General features: G+C 40.5%; 1 protein-coding gene across 1 annotated transcript; it reads left to right on the top strand.

The window, feature by feature from the left end:
* Nucleotides 1–1,324: 1,324 nt before the first annotated feature.
* Nucleotides 1,325–15,986, top strand: CMAS (cytidine monophosphate N-acetylneuraminic acid synthetase). Its single transcript, XM_029911680.1, has 8 exons — nt 1,325–1,531; nt 3,912–4,075; nt 4,387–4,542; nt 7,243–7,376; nt 9,537–9,631; nt 10,489–10,651; nt 12,385–12,520; nt 13,058–15,986. Exons 1-8 carry the CDS (start codon nt 1,338–1,340, stop codon nt 13,237–13,239), a joined length of 1,224 nt encoding a protein of 407 aa, XP_029767540.1. The 5' UTR covers nt 1,325–1,337; the 3' UTR covers nt 13,240–15,986.
* Nucleotides 15,987–18,730: the final 2,744 nt, after the last annotated feature.

The raw sequence follows: 18,730 nt of genomic DNA, 5'->3' as shown, positions 1-18,730 counted from the left end.
CCCTCCTCCACTTCCCCCTCCTCTCCCCTGCAACTTGAGACCACTCCCCTCCTCTCTCTCCCTCCCTCCCCCTCCCTGCATTCGCAGATCACCGGCCGGCCGTTCGCCTCGGGCCTCCGGCAGTCTGGAGCTCCTCCCCCTGCTCCCCCCTCCCCTGCTGCCGAGCACGCTGCTCTGCAGCACTCTGTTCTGAGTGGCATGGTAAGGGGGCCAGGGGGTCGGAGAAGGGGCAGGGAGGTTCTGGAGGGGGCAGTCAAGAGACAGGGAGCAGGGTTGGATGGGTCGGGAGTTCGGGGGGGGCTGTCTGGGGGTTGGGGGGTGTAAGGTTTTGGGCAGTCAGGGTACAGGTAGGGGGTAGGGTCCTAGGGGGGCAGTTAGGGTGGGGAGGTCTCAGGAGGGGGCAGTTAGGGGACAAGGAACAGGGAGGCTTAGGTAGGGGGTGGGGTTCTGGAGGGCAGTTAGGAGCAGGGGTCCCAGGAGGGGGCAGTCAGGGGACAGGGAGCAGAGGGGTTTAGATGGGTCGGGAGTTCTGGGGGGGGGGCTGTCAGGGGGTGTGGAGTGGTTGGATGGGGCGTGGGAGTCCTAGGGGTCTGTCTGGGGGTGGGGGTGTGGATAATGGTTGGGGCAGTCAGGGGACAGGTAGAGGGTAGGATCCTAGGGGGCCAGTTAGGATGGGGGGAAGGTCTCAGGAGGGGGCAGTCAGGGGACAAGAGGCAGGGAGGCTTAGGTAGGGGGTGGAGTCCTGGGGGGCAGTTAGGGGCAGGGGTCCCAGGAGGGGGCAGTCAGGGGACAAGGAGTGGGGGGGAGGGTTGGGAGTTCTGAGGGGGGCGGGAAGTGGGAGGGAGTGGAAGGGGCAGGGGCGGGGCTAGGGCAGGACGGGGGCGGGGCTAGGGCAGGGCTCCTCCCGTCCTCTTTTTTGATTGTTGAAATATGGTAACCCTAGTTTGGGGCAGGCCTACCCGTGCATCTCCCAGGATCCATACTAGGATTAACACTAAGCCAGGCTGGCTCTGAAACTCAGTCCCAAAAGCCACCACTGATGGGTTTGTTCTTCCTTGAACTCTTCTAAGCTGTACTCCACCCATCCACCCTGTATTGGACAGGGCACCCCCTGCCCTCCCACTCCACCCTGTGCTGGGCACCAACCCCAAATAGCACAGGGGCTTCATTCCACCCCGCCCCTTCATCCTCTGCAAGGCTTAATTGCCTCCCCCCGGGGTACAGCCGCAGAACTACATTTCCCGGCATGCTCCTGGCTGTGGGCGCCGCGCCGGGGGCGGGGCTGACGCGTGGCACCAGGGGACGCGGGGCCGGGGCTGAGGCTCGCCCAGAGGAAGATGGATTCCGCCGCTGCTTCAGCCAGCCCCGTCCCGGCGGCCGAGGCTGCGCAGCGCCCCCCGCACATGGCCGCGCTGGTGCTGGCGCGCGGCGGCAGCAAGGGGATCCCGCTGAAGAACATCAAGCCCCTGGCCGGGCTCCCGCTCATCGGCTGGGTGCTGCGGGCGGCTATCGACTCCGGGGTCTTCCAGAGGTGCGCATGCGCGGGGAGCCCCCTTGCAGCCCCCCCCCTTTCCCTCAGAGGCGTTTTAATTAGCGACGTGTCTTGATTTTAGGTTAATTAAATAATGTGCTTTGAGTGTTGTGATTAATATCGTAGTATATTAATGATTAAAATGACTATATATTCATATGCTTTGGGTGTTGTTAATATATTAATGGTTACAATTACTATACATTAATTAATATACAGTGATTTTCAAATTTAAATTAAGCCACCACCTCATGTCCCATCTGCTGCACCTGAGTGCCAGGGAGCTGAGTTAGCTCCCATTGACCAGGAAGTACCCTGAGCCTTGGCTCTTAGCCTGTATTTTAACCTATGTCTAATGTGGAGATTCTAGGTATGCCATGACTAGAGTGACCTGCTAATTTTCTTCTTGCTGGCTGCATTCATGAACAGGACAGACACACCCATTTAATCTTAACTACAGGAGGTACAGAACTGTTAGACAGAAACGGGATATGTTTTCCAGGTCCCTTTAAATAACCTGAATGGGAAATGTAAATACACCTCTACCCCGATATAACGTGACCCAATCTAACATGAATTTGGATATAACATGGTAAAGCAGTGCTCGGGGGGGCTGCGTACTCTGGTGGATCAAAGCAAGTTCGATATAGTGTGGTAAGTTTTTTTGGCTCCTGAGGACAGTGTTATAATATATGGAGATATACCTATCTCATAGAGCTGGAAGGGACCCTGAAAGGTCATTGAGTCCAGCCCCTTGCCTTCACTAGCAGGACCAAGTACTGATTTTGCCCCAGATCCCTAAGTGGCCCCCTCAAGGATTGAACTCACAACACTGAGCTATCCCTCCTCCCCCATTGTACATATATACGTATGTATATACGTACGTACATACATACTCACTCACTCTTGTACATACACCTCTACCGCCGTTATATCGGGGTAGAGGTGTATGTACAAGAGTAATAGCTCTTTGTTTAATGTAAAGGGCTGTGGGTTTTTTTTTAACTGTTCAGTTTGAGATAATTTTATTCCGGAACACGTGGATGAACCTGGAAACTAATATTCACTGCTGCGTAGTGGCTCACGTGAGTGTTGTAATTTGTGACCTGGAGCTGCTGTCATCATCATTATATATATTCTGATGAATCCCATCTTTGGATGGAAAAACTTATAAAAGATGAGCACCATTTATTGTGTATAGTACAGTGAGAAAGATATTAGTATCCCTAAGACGAGCAAGGTGTTTTTTTCTCTCAAGTTTTATTGCATTTGTTACATTTTGGGGTTCTTTAAATTGTAATTCCGATGGCAGTGGTTTCACACTATGTATGCCTGCATTTTGCAACAGTACACACAATCGACCCAACCCCTCCTTTTGTAAATATTTCTCATTCCTGATAATTCTGCTATACCAGTATTGGGGCTTATTGTGCCAGAATCTCTGTGGCTGTCATTTGATTAGCTGTCACGCTGGGGTTGTATTGAACCTATTGCATTTATTTTACTGTAGTTACAGAATAAGCTAATTTATAACCGAATCCATGCAAACAGATATGAATGGTCGTTGTATTAACATCAGCATAGCTTCTGAACTATGCAACTATTTCAAATTCAACATTGATTCATCTGAATGGACTGTTACAATGTGTCAAACAAATTAGAACACTCTGAAATAATGCATTTCCTACAGGTATGGAAGCTCAGACCTCATAAAGTGTTAGATTACAGTACCACTCAGCTTTTCAGGAGAATGGATTTTAATCTAATTTAACTTGGTTGGTTGGTTTCTTATCCTGCTGTTGACAGCAGTAGTTTTACTAACAGAAAATACTTGAACTAGTTCTTTTTCCAGATGCAGACAATATTAAGATGTGATGATTCTTAGTAGGTTAGTGAGCATTTGGACACCAGTTACCAGCCTTCAGAGCAAGAATAAAAATTGACCATCACTTTTCATCTTTAAAGAAATGGACGCAAACTATTTCTTGGTAGTCTGTGACATGGTCACGGTTTGTTGGCTTCAATTTGATGTCCTTGTGCTTCAAAACCAAGTCTAATACTTTTGTGGCTGTATGTGAGCCAGTGAGGGTGGCTGTCTAATTCAATCAGTGCTTAACCAGCAAAGAGTTGATCTTGCTAAGTGCATTCTTATGAGGCATCTACTAAAATGCAGCATTGACTTTAACTCCCATGATTGTAGTTGCTCCACTGACAATTTAGAAATGGGATGCAGACATCCAGTTTAAATGTTTGTCTCATTTGGTGACCAGATTTCTGCTGTCATGAGTAAGACTAGTAATCTGCCCATTAATGTTACACAGTGCATTTAGAGATTAGTGTTAATTCTTCTCTTGTGTTCTCTCTGTAATCATTCATGCAGTGTGTCTTTGTCTGCCAACAGTGTGTGGGTTTCCACAGACCACGATGAAATTAAGAAAGTGGCAAAGAAATTTGGTGTAAAAGTCCATCACAGAAGCGCTGAAGTATCTAAAGACTCTTCTTCTTCTTTGGAGGCCATCCAAGAGTTTCTTCGTCATCATAATGGTATGTTTGTTGCTATTGTATTAAGTCCCAATGCGTCAGGGTGCTGAATGCCCTTAACTGCCATTGAAATCAGTGAGGAGGAGGGTCTTTAATATTTTTTTCTTAATTAGTAATGCTGTAGCAACAATTTTTCTAATGGCTAAAGTGAATCACTTAACCATATAACTTATGTATCTGCTCATGGGATTTCTTTGAAATTGTATGTGTGTGTAAATAATGTTAATCGTTAAGTGAAAATATTTTATTATTTATATGTATTGAATATTTCATATAAAGTTTCTCATTATATATTTTACTTTTTCATTCTTTAGAGGTTGATATTATAGGAAATATTCAGGCAACATCTCCCTGTTTACATCCTGATGATCTTATTAAAGTGGCAAAAATGATCCGAGAGGATGGCTATGATTCTGTATTCTCCGTTGTGAGACGGCATCTGTTTAGATGGAGTGAGATAAAAAAAGGAGGTAATATTCTGAAGTTTCTGATTATTACTGTGGTTCATAAAGCATGCTAGACTGGAAGCTTTATGTTCATTACACTTGGAAGTGGCATCAGAGGCATACATTTCATAATCAGAGGAACCCAAATAGCTGTCTTTTTTAAATAATGATGTTCTAATGTAGCTGTTAATGTTCATTCATTTCTTAGAGATGACCTGAAGCTCAAAGTACGAGTGTCACTAACATATTTAAACATAAAATTACTCTGTCAAAAAACCCTCAGTTCATGTCCCCCCACAGATTACATGTTATATATCGATCTGACAGCAAAGGCTTGCCTCTTCACTAGGAGAAAAAGTAGGTTCTTATCTCGTGTTAGCTAACACATGATAATTAACATGAGGTAAAATTGTAGGGAAGACTTAGTTGACAAAACAACGGAAACCCTAGGCTACCCCATAGTCTTTATCTTAACATGCTAACTTGTGTTAAAGCAACAAACTGCCTTGTCTTCGCTGCAATTTTACCTCTTTTAGTTGCCACATGTTAGCTAACATGAGATAAGAACACACCATCTTTCCAGGTGAAGATGCAGCTGTAGCAGAGAGGCCAACCATTAAATGAACTGAGATGGAACTAACATCTCACCTTTGGAAGAGGTTCCTGCATCTGAGGGTGAGACGCATTGGATACTTATACTGCTGCTGTCCATGTTTTATTAGTTTCATAAAATGGAAGCCTTCATTCTCCAAGGAGTTCAAGTCCATGCCTTTTACACCGCTAAGTCCATTTCATTAAAATTACCCAAGAGCTCTAATTCTTGTCCAGTGTCATAATTTGGGATGTTTTGGGTGTGGTTTTTACAGTTTACCGAGCACTGCTCTCTGAGAGAGAATATAAAAAACACTAGTTTACCACACACAAAAAAAGTTAACAAAGCATTATTCTGAAAATAAGTTGAAATGAAAAGTAAAGACTTCTTAGAATTAGGGCTGTCAAGCAGTTAAAAAGATTAATTGCATGATTAATTGCGCTGTTAACAATAATAGAATACCATTTATTTAAATATTTTTCAGTTTTCTACATTTTCAAATATATTGATTTCAATTACAACACGGAATACAAAGTGTACAGTGCTCACTGTATGTTTATTTTTGATTATAAATATTTGCACTGTAAAAAACAAAATAGTATTTTTCAATTCACCCAGTACAAGTACTGTAGTGTAATCTTTTTATCATGAAACTTGAACTTATAAATGTAGAATTATGTACAAAAAAACCTATGTAAAACTTTAGAGCCTACAAGTCCAATCAGTCCTACTTCTTGTTCAGCCAGTCGCTCAAACAAGTTTGTTTACAGTTGCAGAAGATAATGCTGCCTGCTTCTTGTTTACAATGTCACCTCAAAGTGAGAACAGGTGTTTGCATGGCACTGTTGTAGTCGGCGTCGCAAGATATTTACATGCCAGATGCGCTAAAGATTCATATGTCCCTTGATGCTTCAACCACCATTCCAGAGGACATGCGTCCGTGCTGATGATGGGTTCTGTCTGAAAACGATCAAAAGCAGTGCGGACCGACTCATGTTCATTTTCATCATCTTAGTCAGATGCCACCAATAGAAGATTGATTTTCTTTTTTGGTGGTTTAGGTTCAGTAATTTCAGAATCAGTGTGTTACTCTTTTAAAACTTCTGAAAGCATGCTCCACACCCCCTCCCTCTCAGATTTTGGAAGGCACTTCAGATTCTTAAATCTTGGGTCGAGTGTTGTAGCTATTTTTAGAAGTTTCACATTGATATCTTTTTTGCTTTTTGTCAAATTTGCAGTGAAAGTGTTCTTAAAATGAACAACATGCTGGGTCATCATCCGAGCCTGATATAACATGAAATATATGGCAGAATGTGGGTAAAACAGAGCAGGAGACATACTATTCTCCCCCAAGCAGTTCAGTCACAAATTTAATTAACGCATTATTTTTTTTAACGAGCGTCATCAGCATGGAAGCATGTCCTCTGGAACAGTGGCCAAAGCATGAAGAGGGATATAAATCTTTAGCGCAGCTCGCACGTAAATATCTTGTGACGCCAGCTACAACAGTGTCATGCGAACACCTGTTCTCTCTTTGAGATTCATTGTAATTAAGAAGTGGACAGCATTATCTCCCATAAATGTAAACAAACTTGTTTCTCTTAGCGCAAGGAGTTACTACAGAAGGAATAACATGGTGTGAGGGTGTATAGTAGACATATAAGAAAAAAAATACTCTGTTTTAAGATATATAGATGACTTTATTTATTTATTTTTAATTTCCCTAAAAAAGCAAAAAATACCTAGATTTTTCCATACAAGGTACTAGAAATGGTAATGGGAGAAGAGCTATTTTTCTTTCACAAAGGCAGGGACACTCTAACAGGGTGAGGTGAGGGAAGAGGAAGGTTTTGGTCTGAAGACTAAGATAGATGTGTTCTCTGCAAGTTTGAATGGGGATCTTTCAGTTTTCTATACAAGAAATATAGGGCATTCCTACGCCTTGGGATCCAAAGTTACCAAGAGAGAGACAACAGTTCAATGATTCTTAGGTACCTACCCTTTCTGAGACAGGAATCAAATAAGCTGGTGACTATGTTTTACCCTTAATTTCCCAGCAGCAAGGTATTTAAACAAGAAAGTGACTCTAAACAAAAGCTTTTATTTGTTATTTGTCACGATTTTGTTTACAGTTAACGAAGTGACAATGCCCAAAAACCTGGATCCAGCAAAGCGGCCCCGGCGTCAGGATTGGGATGGAGAACTGTATGAAAATGGGTCATTTTACTTTGCTAAAAAGGACTTGATTGAAAAAGACTACTTACAAGTTAGTGCTTCTATTTTGTGGGGCTTTTTAGAGTAATATCTCTAGTACTCTTTCATTATGGAGCTCAAAGCTGGCAATTGTGATGCATGTAATTGGCTATAGTAAGGTAAGTGTTGGAGGAAAAAACGGATGCCAGGCAGCAATTATTGACGCCAGGTATGTTGTAACCCTTAGCTACTGTTAACCTTCTGGCACTAGTAGGTACAGTTCTTACAACATAGCTTTCTGAAAGAATTTGTGCAAGAAGAATGTATTTTTATAGGCCTAAGGATATACAGTGTTAGAATTCCCCTTGGAACTCCAGGATTCGGTTCTATGACTCTTAATTCAGCTGAGTATTCATCAGAGTATTCCTCTTAAGTAAGAATTTTAGAATCAGGCCTCCAATGTGGCATGTAGATAAAGAGGGCTGTGGCTCTATTACCAACTTTCTTGTGACTTTTAGCAAGTACTTAATCTCTCTGTACCTCAGTTTCCCCATTGGTAAAATGAGGATAATGCTTATCTCACAAGGGTGTTGAGGCTTAATTGACTTAACTTTTGCAGAGTGCTTGGAATCCTTTAGTTCAGTGGCTCTCAAACTTTTTTACTGGTGACCCCTTTCACATAGCAAGCCTCTGAGTGTGACCCTCCCCCCCTTATAAATTAAAAACACTTTAACACCGTTATAAATGCTGGAGGCAAAGCAGGGTTTGGGGTGGAGGTTGACAGCTCATGACCCCCCATGTAATAATCTCGCGACCCCCTGAGGGGTCCCGATCCGCAGTTTGAGAATCCCTGCTTTAGTTTTAGAAGTGCAAAATATTTCTTAAAAACTTACAGGACTCAGTCCTGAGTTGCGTTCCACTTCATTTGGAACGGAAAGCAGATGAGTCACCCATGCTGGAGGGATCCTTTGAAGTGGGCTAGTTACCAGAGGGTGCAGAACTGGTGTATCTGACTCCTACACACCACTCTCCTGTAGCCTGCAACGTAAGGGATGTATCAGGGAAGGGGTGTGCTGTACTCCCACACTCTTGGAGCTCACAGCTAACTAACACACATTAGAAAGCCCCAAGGCTAGCGTAGACCTGGCTCCCGGATGAAGTAGCCGTAATTGGCTCCCCTTGCACAGAAGGTTGTCCCAGCTGAGAATGTTAGCCATGCTGTATAACTTTTGTCTTGCAGCCACTTTCATTCAGTGTTGTACTATTATCATGTTAGCTGCAGAGGAAGCAATTAAACATAATAGGCCTTTGGCTTCTTACTAAAGAGATAGTTGAGCCTACTTATTGTCAGCATTCACTTACTACAATAACATTTTGGCATTATCTGAGGTTTCCACTAAGAGCTGGTCTTTCTGAAGCTGAAAATGAAAGGCAGGCCTTTTTTTTTTCATCTTGATTCTTTGATGCTAAGGTGCAGTCAGTCCACTCTGCCCATCAGAGTTGTCCACAGCAGCTATTACTCAGGACATGGTTCCTATGTACTAAACTGGAAATGTACTCTACATGAAATTGAAAAGCTGTTTAGAGCCTTGTGTTGAATTCTGCAACAGAAAAATCAGTGACTTTTTCACTTAACATTAATAACTTGCTACTTCTAGAGAGTGCCTTCCATCAGAGGAAGTCCAAAATGATTTACAAACATTAAGTATTTCTCATAACAACTCTCTGAGAGATCAGTAGTCTGAACTCCATTTTACAGATGGGAAAACCGAGGCACAAAAAGACTAAGTGACTTGCCCATCATGCTATAAGAGATCCCAGAAATCCTGAGAAAAGAGAGAGTCTGTCATGCCAGTAAATAGATTGTACTGAGTCAGAGCTAAATGTGCTGCTGTCTCTTTTCCCACTAAATGACCTAGTGAAGTCAGTAGGGTTTAGTGATGAAAGTCTGTGTCTCAGTTTCTTTGGCTGTAAAATAAGGGTAATAAAGTCCTTTACAAAAATGAGTCTGTAAAAGTCTAGGATGAAAAGCACTGTGCAAATGGAAAGTAATAGTAACAAATGTTTGTTTTTCCAGCTAAGTAATTTGGTCACTACTGTATATGGCGTTAAACATATTTAGTCCTCTTCATTTAGTCGTGAAGGCTACATACTTCTGTCTTTAAGTTGCTGTTGTGTTAGCTACTGATAATGAAGTATGGGGAATAATACTACTGAAATCTAATTTGTTTAGGGTGGAAAAGTGATCTACTATGAAATGCGTGCTGAATGCAGCGTGGATATAGACATAGATATGGATTGGCCTATTGCAGAGCAAAGAGTGCTGAGGTAAAAAGGAAGATTTTGAAAGTTCAGTATTATTTATCATAATTGTGATGTATTTTGTCCCTTGATCTTGAATATCAGCCTTTAAGGGTTCGTATGACCAAACTTTGATCAATCTGTTTTTTTCAGTGTTGATTGCTTGTTTAAAAAAATAGTTGCTCAAATGTCTTTGACGTAAGCTATCTTTCTCCCCATCCCTGTACCATTTCCTAAGGCTGTTGAGATCAGCTGAATTGGCCTTGTTCTCGGTTCTGCGGTTTTTAGCCTGGGGGTAGGTGATTCAAAAACCCAATCTTAACATAGCACTTCTTTAGTATGTCCACTCTGGCTCTGTCCAGGGCTCTGTGTAAGATCTTAAGCTCCTACACGTGGACACCATGCCTAAGTCTGTGTTTGTAGGACTACATTAGGATTGGGCACCGCAGGCACTACTGTAATGTAAAGGTTAAGTAATACTTTAGTCATTGTATCTGTGACCCGTTTTTCCACATTTCTTTTTTCTTAAAACAAGTGCTATAGAACATAACTCGCTCTTCTAAAGAAAATAAAAAAAACTCTATTGCTATTTTTAAAAACAAATAAAAATGGGCAACTTGTCTTTCGCCACAGAGCTGCATTTATTAGTAAGTTTTAAGTTTTGTTTTTTCATGTTTTGAGAAATACAGATTCATTTATTCTGCATTTATCTTTTGGGGTATATTTTGAAAATTAAAGATGTTGAGGAATCTTTCTTCTTGTGAAAGTAACCAAGAATCACAAACCAAGATCCTTTGCTTTGCATTAATGGGTTACTTTTTATTTTAAAATTTTTTAAATGTAATTCCAAAGTCTTCCATCCTGAAATGATAGCTTTTCTCTAGATATGGCTATTTCGGTAAAGAGATGAAGCTACTGGTTTGCAGCATTGATGGATGTCTCACCAATGGTCACCGTTGTTTGTCAGAAGATCAAAAAGAATTAAGCTCTGATGATGATGATAGAGTTGCTGATGGGATTTCCTTATTAAAGAAAAGAGGAGTTAAGGTAAGCATCCTTTTTGAATCATGAGACTTTCTGTTCCTTGTTTAACTTCTACACCGTGAACTTTTAAAAATTAAAATGGAGGTAGGGCAGGGCACTTCTGAGAACAATTTTGATTAAGCCATCTTAGCACCTCGAAACACTCAGATGGTGGTAACTGTATGATCTCTAGTTCCTGTGTGGTTATGACAAGTTTCTAGATCTCACTCGTACTTTTGTTGGCATTTGCTCTAGTTGTCCCAAGGTGGTGGGAAGGAATTTGTATGGTATTGTGTTGGCACCGCTCATGTTGCAAGTGCTGCTGATCTGGCGCGCACACTGAGCAGTAGTCCTTTATCTCAGTAGTTGTGTGGCTCCTACTCGCCATAGTATCTAAGTTCCTCATGAACCTTAATGAATTTATCACAAAAGCCCTCTGAGATACAGAAGCACTGTTATCCCCTGGTGATAGATGGGGAGTTGAGACACAAGATTAACTGACTTGCCCAAAGTTACACAAGAACTGTGGTGTAGAGAGGAAATTAAGCACAGATCATTGGAGTCCCGGTCTAGTGCTTTTAACCACAAGATCATCCATCCTTCATCTCAGAAGTCCTAAGAGTTCAAGATAAATGAAAAAACCAAAACCACATTGTTTTAAATTGCTTTCCTTAATCATTAAAGCCAAATTCTACCTCAGTGAAGATCTTACACAAGTGTAAGGTCTTAAATTGGTGCAGGATCAGCCCTATAAGTCAAACTTACATTTACTGTACAGCCTGATTGATTCAGCCAGGGAGAACTTCCCAGTGCAGGAACTGAGTAACGTAGCTGCATGCTGTCTTACAAGGCCCCCGCTGCAGCTCTCAAGAACACAACAAAGGTAGGGATGGGATGGGGCAGAGACCTAGCAGTTGCTGCTATGGTGATTCTGTTGTTGCCTATAGGCTGCTTACCTTGAGCTGCCAAAGTGTGTCTGAGCCCATTTCTGTATCTTAGTATTGGGAATGGGGGAGTCTAAAGATGTTATAAATCTCCTGGGGCTGTGAGTTTTGTTCTGCATCTCTGTGTATACTGCGAACGTATGGTATCTTGCGCTGCGCACAACTCCCATTGATTCTAAATATGAAAAGATGAGTGCAGAATATTCACTGACAACTTGCAGCACAGACTGGAGAGGAGAATTTTGCTTATACTTAATTTTTTTTTTTACTTGCAGTGTCATGTAGCTCTTTCTTTTAGAATTTTGCTGAAACGCCAGAGCCCTGAGTGCAAATCACAAGAATGTTGCTAGACGGAGAAATCATGGAAAATATTTTGAATACATGTGTACATCTAGAAGTATTGTGGAAACCTTCATCAAGATATTTGTATTGCCCAGTGTGGTTTAGATTATGTGTTGAGACCTTGGGGCATTTGATAGCCAGCACACCACGGTTGTATTGTGACAACCAATATTTCATTTAACAATCTTGGCATGTGTTGTGTTTAAAGAGAAAAATGAGAATTCCTGTTTTGTGAATTAGAAGGAAACCTACGTATGGATAAATCACTCTTCCTTAATGACTAGAAATGCAAGGTTAATAATGTGTTCTTGCATCCTAGTCAGCTCTGCTTTGGGTCCAAAAGAGATACTTCAGCTATGGAATGCTAGTGCCTTTATCAGAGGTTTTCTAAAAGCAATTTCCATTATGATCATTCAAAAGTCACTTTGTGTCTGTATATGGAGTTTATTCTAATTTGACTTGATTTAATAGGTAATCTCTAAAGAAGAGTTTTCAAAGACGATTTCTGCTATGAAATTGGATTGTGAGGTGAAAGTACAAAAACGACGAGGTGTAGAAGACTTGAGAAATAAAATGAGTTTATCCTGGAAAGAAGTGGCTTACTTAGGTTAGTTTCTTTTTTTTTTATAATGGAAACTTCATGCAACATACACAGGTCCAGTTAAATAATACATAGCATGGCTTATCTTCAAAGCACTTTGCCCTTAGTTTAATAGGCAAGATTAATAATGAGATTGCTGAAAGCTCTGATTCTACCGTGCAAAGGGTTTTTCAATTAACAGTTAAGGGCCCAATCCTCCAAACACTTGTGTAAAGCTAAACAAGTGCTTGAATAGTTCCATATACTTTAAAGGCACTATTCTTGTGTATAAAGTTATGCATGATCTTAAGTATCTGCAAGATCCGGCCCTTAATATTTTTATCGTTTTGTAGCCACCACCTGTAAGTTTTACGTTTCTTATGGAGGTTTTGTAAGGATTGATTGATTCCAGTTTGTGAAGTGCTTTTGAGATCCTCAGGTGAAAAATGCTGTAAAAATACAAATTATTTCTTTAATTTATTAACCAAAGTTGCAATTCATCACATTCAAGAGAAAATGCTTTACTTAGCTCACTTCAACTTATCTAAATTCCCCCTTTGATAGGATATAATGAATCCGATGTGGACTGCTTGAAGGAAGCTGGCATGAGCGGTGTTCCTGCAGATGCGTGTGCCGCTGCTCAGAAGGCTGCCGGTTATATTTGTCAAAGTAATGGTGGCTGTGGTGCCATTCAGGAGTTTGCAGAATACATATTGCTGCTAATGAAAACAGTGAATTTGAATTAGGAAAGAAAACTAAATGAACTGAAGAACTAATGAGGAAAAACCCAATTCCCTCCCCCAGGATAAAGTCTGCCTTTACTTTGCATAATGACTTGCCTTTGTTGGACATTTCCACAGAGTTAAAAGGGTATTGTCAACAAGTTCAGGTCCCTATATTGGTTTAATTTTAATAATATAATTATTAATATAAATGCTTTCAGACATATAAGCGTAATGAAAAGGTTTTTGTGTGTGTTCATGAAACAAAATTGCAGCATTGTGTTATGGCATGAGAACCACAAAGTAAAACCGGTTATTCTATATTGACTGTCCAAACTGAGTGAAATGCAAAACATCAGTGGCTTAAATGGTGAAAGAGATGTAATTTTAAAACTCTAGATCCTCTTTATGAACTAGAATTTTGTTAGTAAGAAAGAGAAGGAAATCTCTTCTTCCTGACTTTGCTACCTGGGTATAAAATGCTGCTATTCTGAAAGGGCCTGATCCAATGTCATTTAAGCATTAGAGTGAGCTTTTAATGACTGCACAAGGTGTAAGGCAATAGAAAATCAGTCCTGTGGGGTTTGTTTTGTTTTTAACCTGCTACTAGAGTGAGCTTATTTTATCTTACAACCATATCTCTTCCAGCATATGCACAAACTTGTGCTTATTAGAACTGTGATTTACAAAATCATAACTGCTGCTTTCTCATACTATAAGTAGTGCCTAAAATACTGTAAAATGAGTTAATACAGTAAAAACTCTTTTATCTAGCACGTCACCAACCAGCAAGCTCTATAAACTGGCATTTCTGAACTGCACTGAAAATCTGGTGTATAGTGTGGTTGGTGCAGGGCCAGCAGGTGGATGGGGTGTGGGAGGGGCTGCGGGGCACACTCTTGGAGGGAGTTTGGGTCTGGCAGGGGGCTGGGGTGTGGGTGTAATTGCTGGAAAAACTATAGTTGGTATCTATATCTCCATTGGTATGAATCGTGGCTTTTTTATATCATGTTAATTTATGGATGATTTATAAATTGGTTTCCTTTTTTGGGGGGCAGGTTTTGTTTTGTTTTTGTTTTGTTTTATTTGCCTTAAAAATAACTTGGTAATGTATTCATACCTCCATGGATTTGTAAAAATAAGGAGTTCTTCAAGAACAGCACTTAAAAATGCAAATCTGTTTCTGATCTTCTATTTATCAGTGGGTCAAATTTGACCATAGATTATGCTAAAAAAAATATCCCACTAATTTTTAATAGGAGCTGCATGTATATAACTGAAGGCCATATAATAAAAACTATTTACAGTTCAGATAACTGTCAAACAACATGTTAAATTATAGTGATGTCTGTTTTGGGAGTTCAGTACGGATGTATTGCCTATCACCTCCTTTTACTGTTGTTCAGTTAATATGGTATATCTAATTATTTGTTGCTCTTTTATTATTTATTTACTTTGTTATAACTGTATAATGCTTAAAACTGACTCTTCTTTTTTCCAATTTATTTGTTGTAGGGTTCCTTGTGGATTTTTTCCTTATTGCACTAATCACTACAAAATGATCATTGAAGTATTTCTTTGGGGAAAACATAGAGTTTCGCATAAGATGAGTTACAGGGATTCTGTCAACAGGTATAGGAAAAGCTGGACATATTTTGGACTAAGCAGCAGTCCCTTTGACAGGGTCCCTTTTAACTCGCGTAGTCTCAATAGTGGTAAAACTGCAGAAGTTGTACCATTTACGGCCACGACTCAGTAAGGTACTTAAGATGGTGCCTCACTTAAATTAGTCACATGTTTAATTACCTTGCTTAGTCAGGGCCTCTATAGTCATGTTTGAATAAATGTTTATTGTGGATGGGTAATTTAAAGCAGGGTGAAGGTCACTGTACTAAATTTGCTTCCTTTCTCCTCTACATTAGAGGCAGCAAACTTAATGTATGAAATGTTTGAATACTTGGAGTTAGAAAAAAATAGTACTATGTATACACAAGAAATCTGGTGTCTCTTTTTGTCTAATGGGCAGAAAGAATTGGTAGCTGTTAAATAAAATGTTCACACTTCTTCCAAAATACTTTATAATTTTATTTTTGTTGAAAATGTCTTAATATGAGCATCTTGTATACAACATACATAGGACTTTTACAGCAGCAAGGGTTATCAGAGAAGGTACTTCTAGGGGTAATTTTAAAAAGCCTTATGACTACTTGGGTGTCTGATTTAGGCTCTTACTCAGAAAATACTTAAGCACATGCTTAAAGTTGATGGGACTGCTCCTAGTGCATAAAGTTAAGCATGTGTGTAAGTTGGACTTTAGGTGACCTGGGTTCAAATGCTTGCTCTGCCACAGGCTTCTTGTGACCTTGGGCAAGTCACTAAGCCTCTGTGTGCTTCCATTCCTCATCTACAGTTTCCGATGTAAGGGTGTGTTGTGAGGGCAAACACATTAAGGATTGTGAGATACTTAGGTACCACAGTAATGGCAGCCATGGAAGTATGTTAGATTAATAATGAGATATTTTGTATAGCCATTGAACTTTAAATTAAATGAGGAAAATCACTGAGCAGTTGTTTCTTGTCATGGAAATTGTCCAAGGTTTTTATTGCAAAGTTTCTTTGGGTAGGGTAGTAGGGTGTAAAGATGTTTAAAGAATCTTTGACGATGTAGACTTCTCAAGATTCACCAAACAAATAAAAGATAAGAAACCTCATGTAATCTATTCATGTATAGATAAAATATGAATGAATATACATTAATTGGTCAACTGGCAGTTACATAGGCAGGTTTCTTTAACCTTTTAGTATAAAATTATTTATGAGGTTCCATATAGTTGAAGGATGACGTTTCCATGCAAATACTGTACTCTTTCGAATTTGATTGTTACAACAATGGAGTATATTCAGTGAAGGTGGATGTTCTTAATGCACAAATTAGTGTGGTGTTTTTTTTGTTTAATACAAATCTAATAATACTGCTCAACAGCCAAAATGCTTCTGAAATAAATGTAGTCAAACTTTACTAATTCTGGGTCACTGAGAACGAAAACGACGCTTAAAATTGTTGATTGGCTCTAGTTTTCAAGATATGCTACTGGGTCAGTATATACGACCCTTGACTTGGGAATGGCGGAGGATAAGTGAGTTATAAAGGGAAGGGATCTCAATTTAAACCAGAAATGTCTAAAATACATCTTTGACTGGATCTATGAATAAATCTATGACTGGGTTTGGACAGTACTTGCTTTTTAGGCAAAACAATGAATGATGCAATCTGAAGCTGGTATTGCGTCATACATGATATGAATTGCATCATGTTATTCCTAGAAGTCATGGATGATGCAATCATAACGAAGCTTACATCACTCTGCTGAACAAATTGCCCTATATCAGCTCTAGAAATCATACAGTGTCGTGCTCTCTTATTTGTCAGTGTTTGATTTTGCAAAGGGACACATTTCTGTTTAGCCAAAGTGAGCAGAGATGCCTCGTACTTTTGTGAACAGTGCAGATAACTTCTGCTATGTTTGTGGTGAAGTGACTTTTTCATCACAAAAGCGCAGTATAACCACTATGGTTAAGAAAGCCTATCACCTTTATTTTGGCTGCAAAATTGGAGATTAGGACAAGAGGTGGGCCCCACACATATGCTGCAACACTTGTGCAACAAAGCTTCGCCAGTGGTTGAACAGGAAAAGGAAATCTATGCCTTTTGCAGTGCCAATGATTTGGAGAGAGCCAACAGATCATACCAGCAATTGTTACTTCTGCATGGTGCCTCCAGTTGGGAAAGGTGTGTCAAAGAAGAAAAAGTGGACTGTGCATTATCCAAACATTCCATCAGCTATACGCCCAGTACCCCACGGAGAAGGACTGCCGGTTCCTGATGCACCAGAATTTTTCTCACTTGAGTCAGACGAGGAAGAGGATGAAACTTCTGGTCCTGAACCATCAATGTCACAGGACCCACATTTTCTCCCATCCTCCTCCTCTGAACCACACCTCATAACACAAGGTGAACTGAATGACCTTGTCAGGGATTTGGAACTATCCAAGAGTAAGGCAGAGCTGTTGGGCTCCAGACTACAGCAGTGGAATCTCCTGGCAGGTGATGTTAGGGTTTCCATGTTCCGTGACCGTCAAAAGGATCTTGTCCCATTCTTCTTCATGGAAGGTGATCTTGTAGCTTGCAACAACATCGATGGTGTGATGGCAGCCCTCAACATCGTTCACGATCCAGATGAGTGGAGACTGTTCATTGATTCATCGAAGACGAGTCTTAAAGCTGTTTTACTGCATAATGGCAATGTTTTGCCATCAATTCCAGTTGGTCATGCAGTCCATATGAAGGAAACCTATGACAACATGAAACAACTTTTGAGGTGCATAAACTATGACCAACATCAGTGGCAGCTTTGTGGTGATTTGAAGGTTGTTGCTCTCTTGCTTGGTCTGCAGACTGGATACACAAAGTACTGCTGTTTTCTCTGCGAATGGGATAGTCGTGCAAGAGATTCCCACTACATCGAGAAAGATTGGCCACTCCGACAGTCATTGGAGCCTGGAAGGAAAAGTGTTCAGCATCCACCACTTGTTGAATCAAGGAAGATTTTGTTACCACCCTTACACATCAAGCTGGGTCTGATGAAGAACTTCGTCAAGGCCATTGACAAAACACAAACAGCTTTCAAGTACCTCCGTGGAAAATTTCCAAGGTTAAGTGAAGCTAAGATAAAGGAAGGTGTCTTTGTTGGTCCTCAGATTCATGAACTTCTTCGAGATGATGCATTTGACCATGCACTGCGTGGCAAGGAAAAGACGGCCTGGAAAGCCTTCCAGTTAGTGGCAATAAATTTTCTCGGAAACAACAAGGCAGACAACTACAGGTTGGTGGTGGAAAACCTCCTCAAGGTATACAAAAGCCTTGGTTGCAACATGTCACTAAAGATACATTTTTTTGCACTCTCATCTAGATTTTTTTCCCACCGAACTGCGGAGCAGTGAGCGGCGAGCGATTTCACCAGGACATTGCAACAATGGAGAAACGCTATCAGGGCAAATGGAGCCCATCAATGCTTGCAGACTATTGCTGGACAGTGACAAGAGATGCTCCATTTAATGAATACAAGAGACAAGGCAAGAAGCGCCGAGTAGACACTGAATAGGACTAAACTATGTACATAATAGTTTTTTGCCTTTTGTTTCATAATAAATTTTATTTATATAACCCTTTTGCTGATTTTTAAAGTGTTACATAAACAGGACAGGTGAAATATTATCATGTAAAGCAACCATAAACACATGAAAAGACCTAGGTTTACAATTTATGATTAAAACTCTATCTACACAATATACATAGACATAAAATGTAAAAACTTAAATATCTTAGAAACAGTAGCCAATCAGTTGTTTTAATTGTCATAATACATAATAAATAGCACATTTTATCTCTGAAGCAGACGACTTCTCAAAAATTGTAGACCAGTGTAATTTACCCTAAGCCTGGGCCTTCATCATT

This window comes from Terrapene carolina, unplaced genomic scaffold (assembly GCF_002925995.2).
Source record: "Terrapene carolina triunguis isolate 2854851 unplaced genomic scaffold, T_m_triunguis-2.0 Scaffold112, whole genome shotgun sequence".
Taxonomy (NCBI): Eukaryota; Metazoa; Chordata; order Testudines; family Emydidae; genus Terrapene; species Terrapene triunguis.
This window is presented reverse-complemented; position numbering and strand designations above follow the sequence as displayed.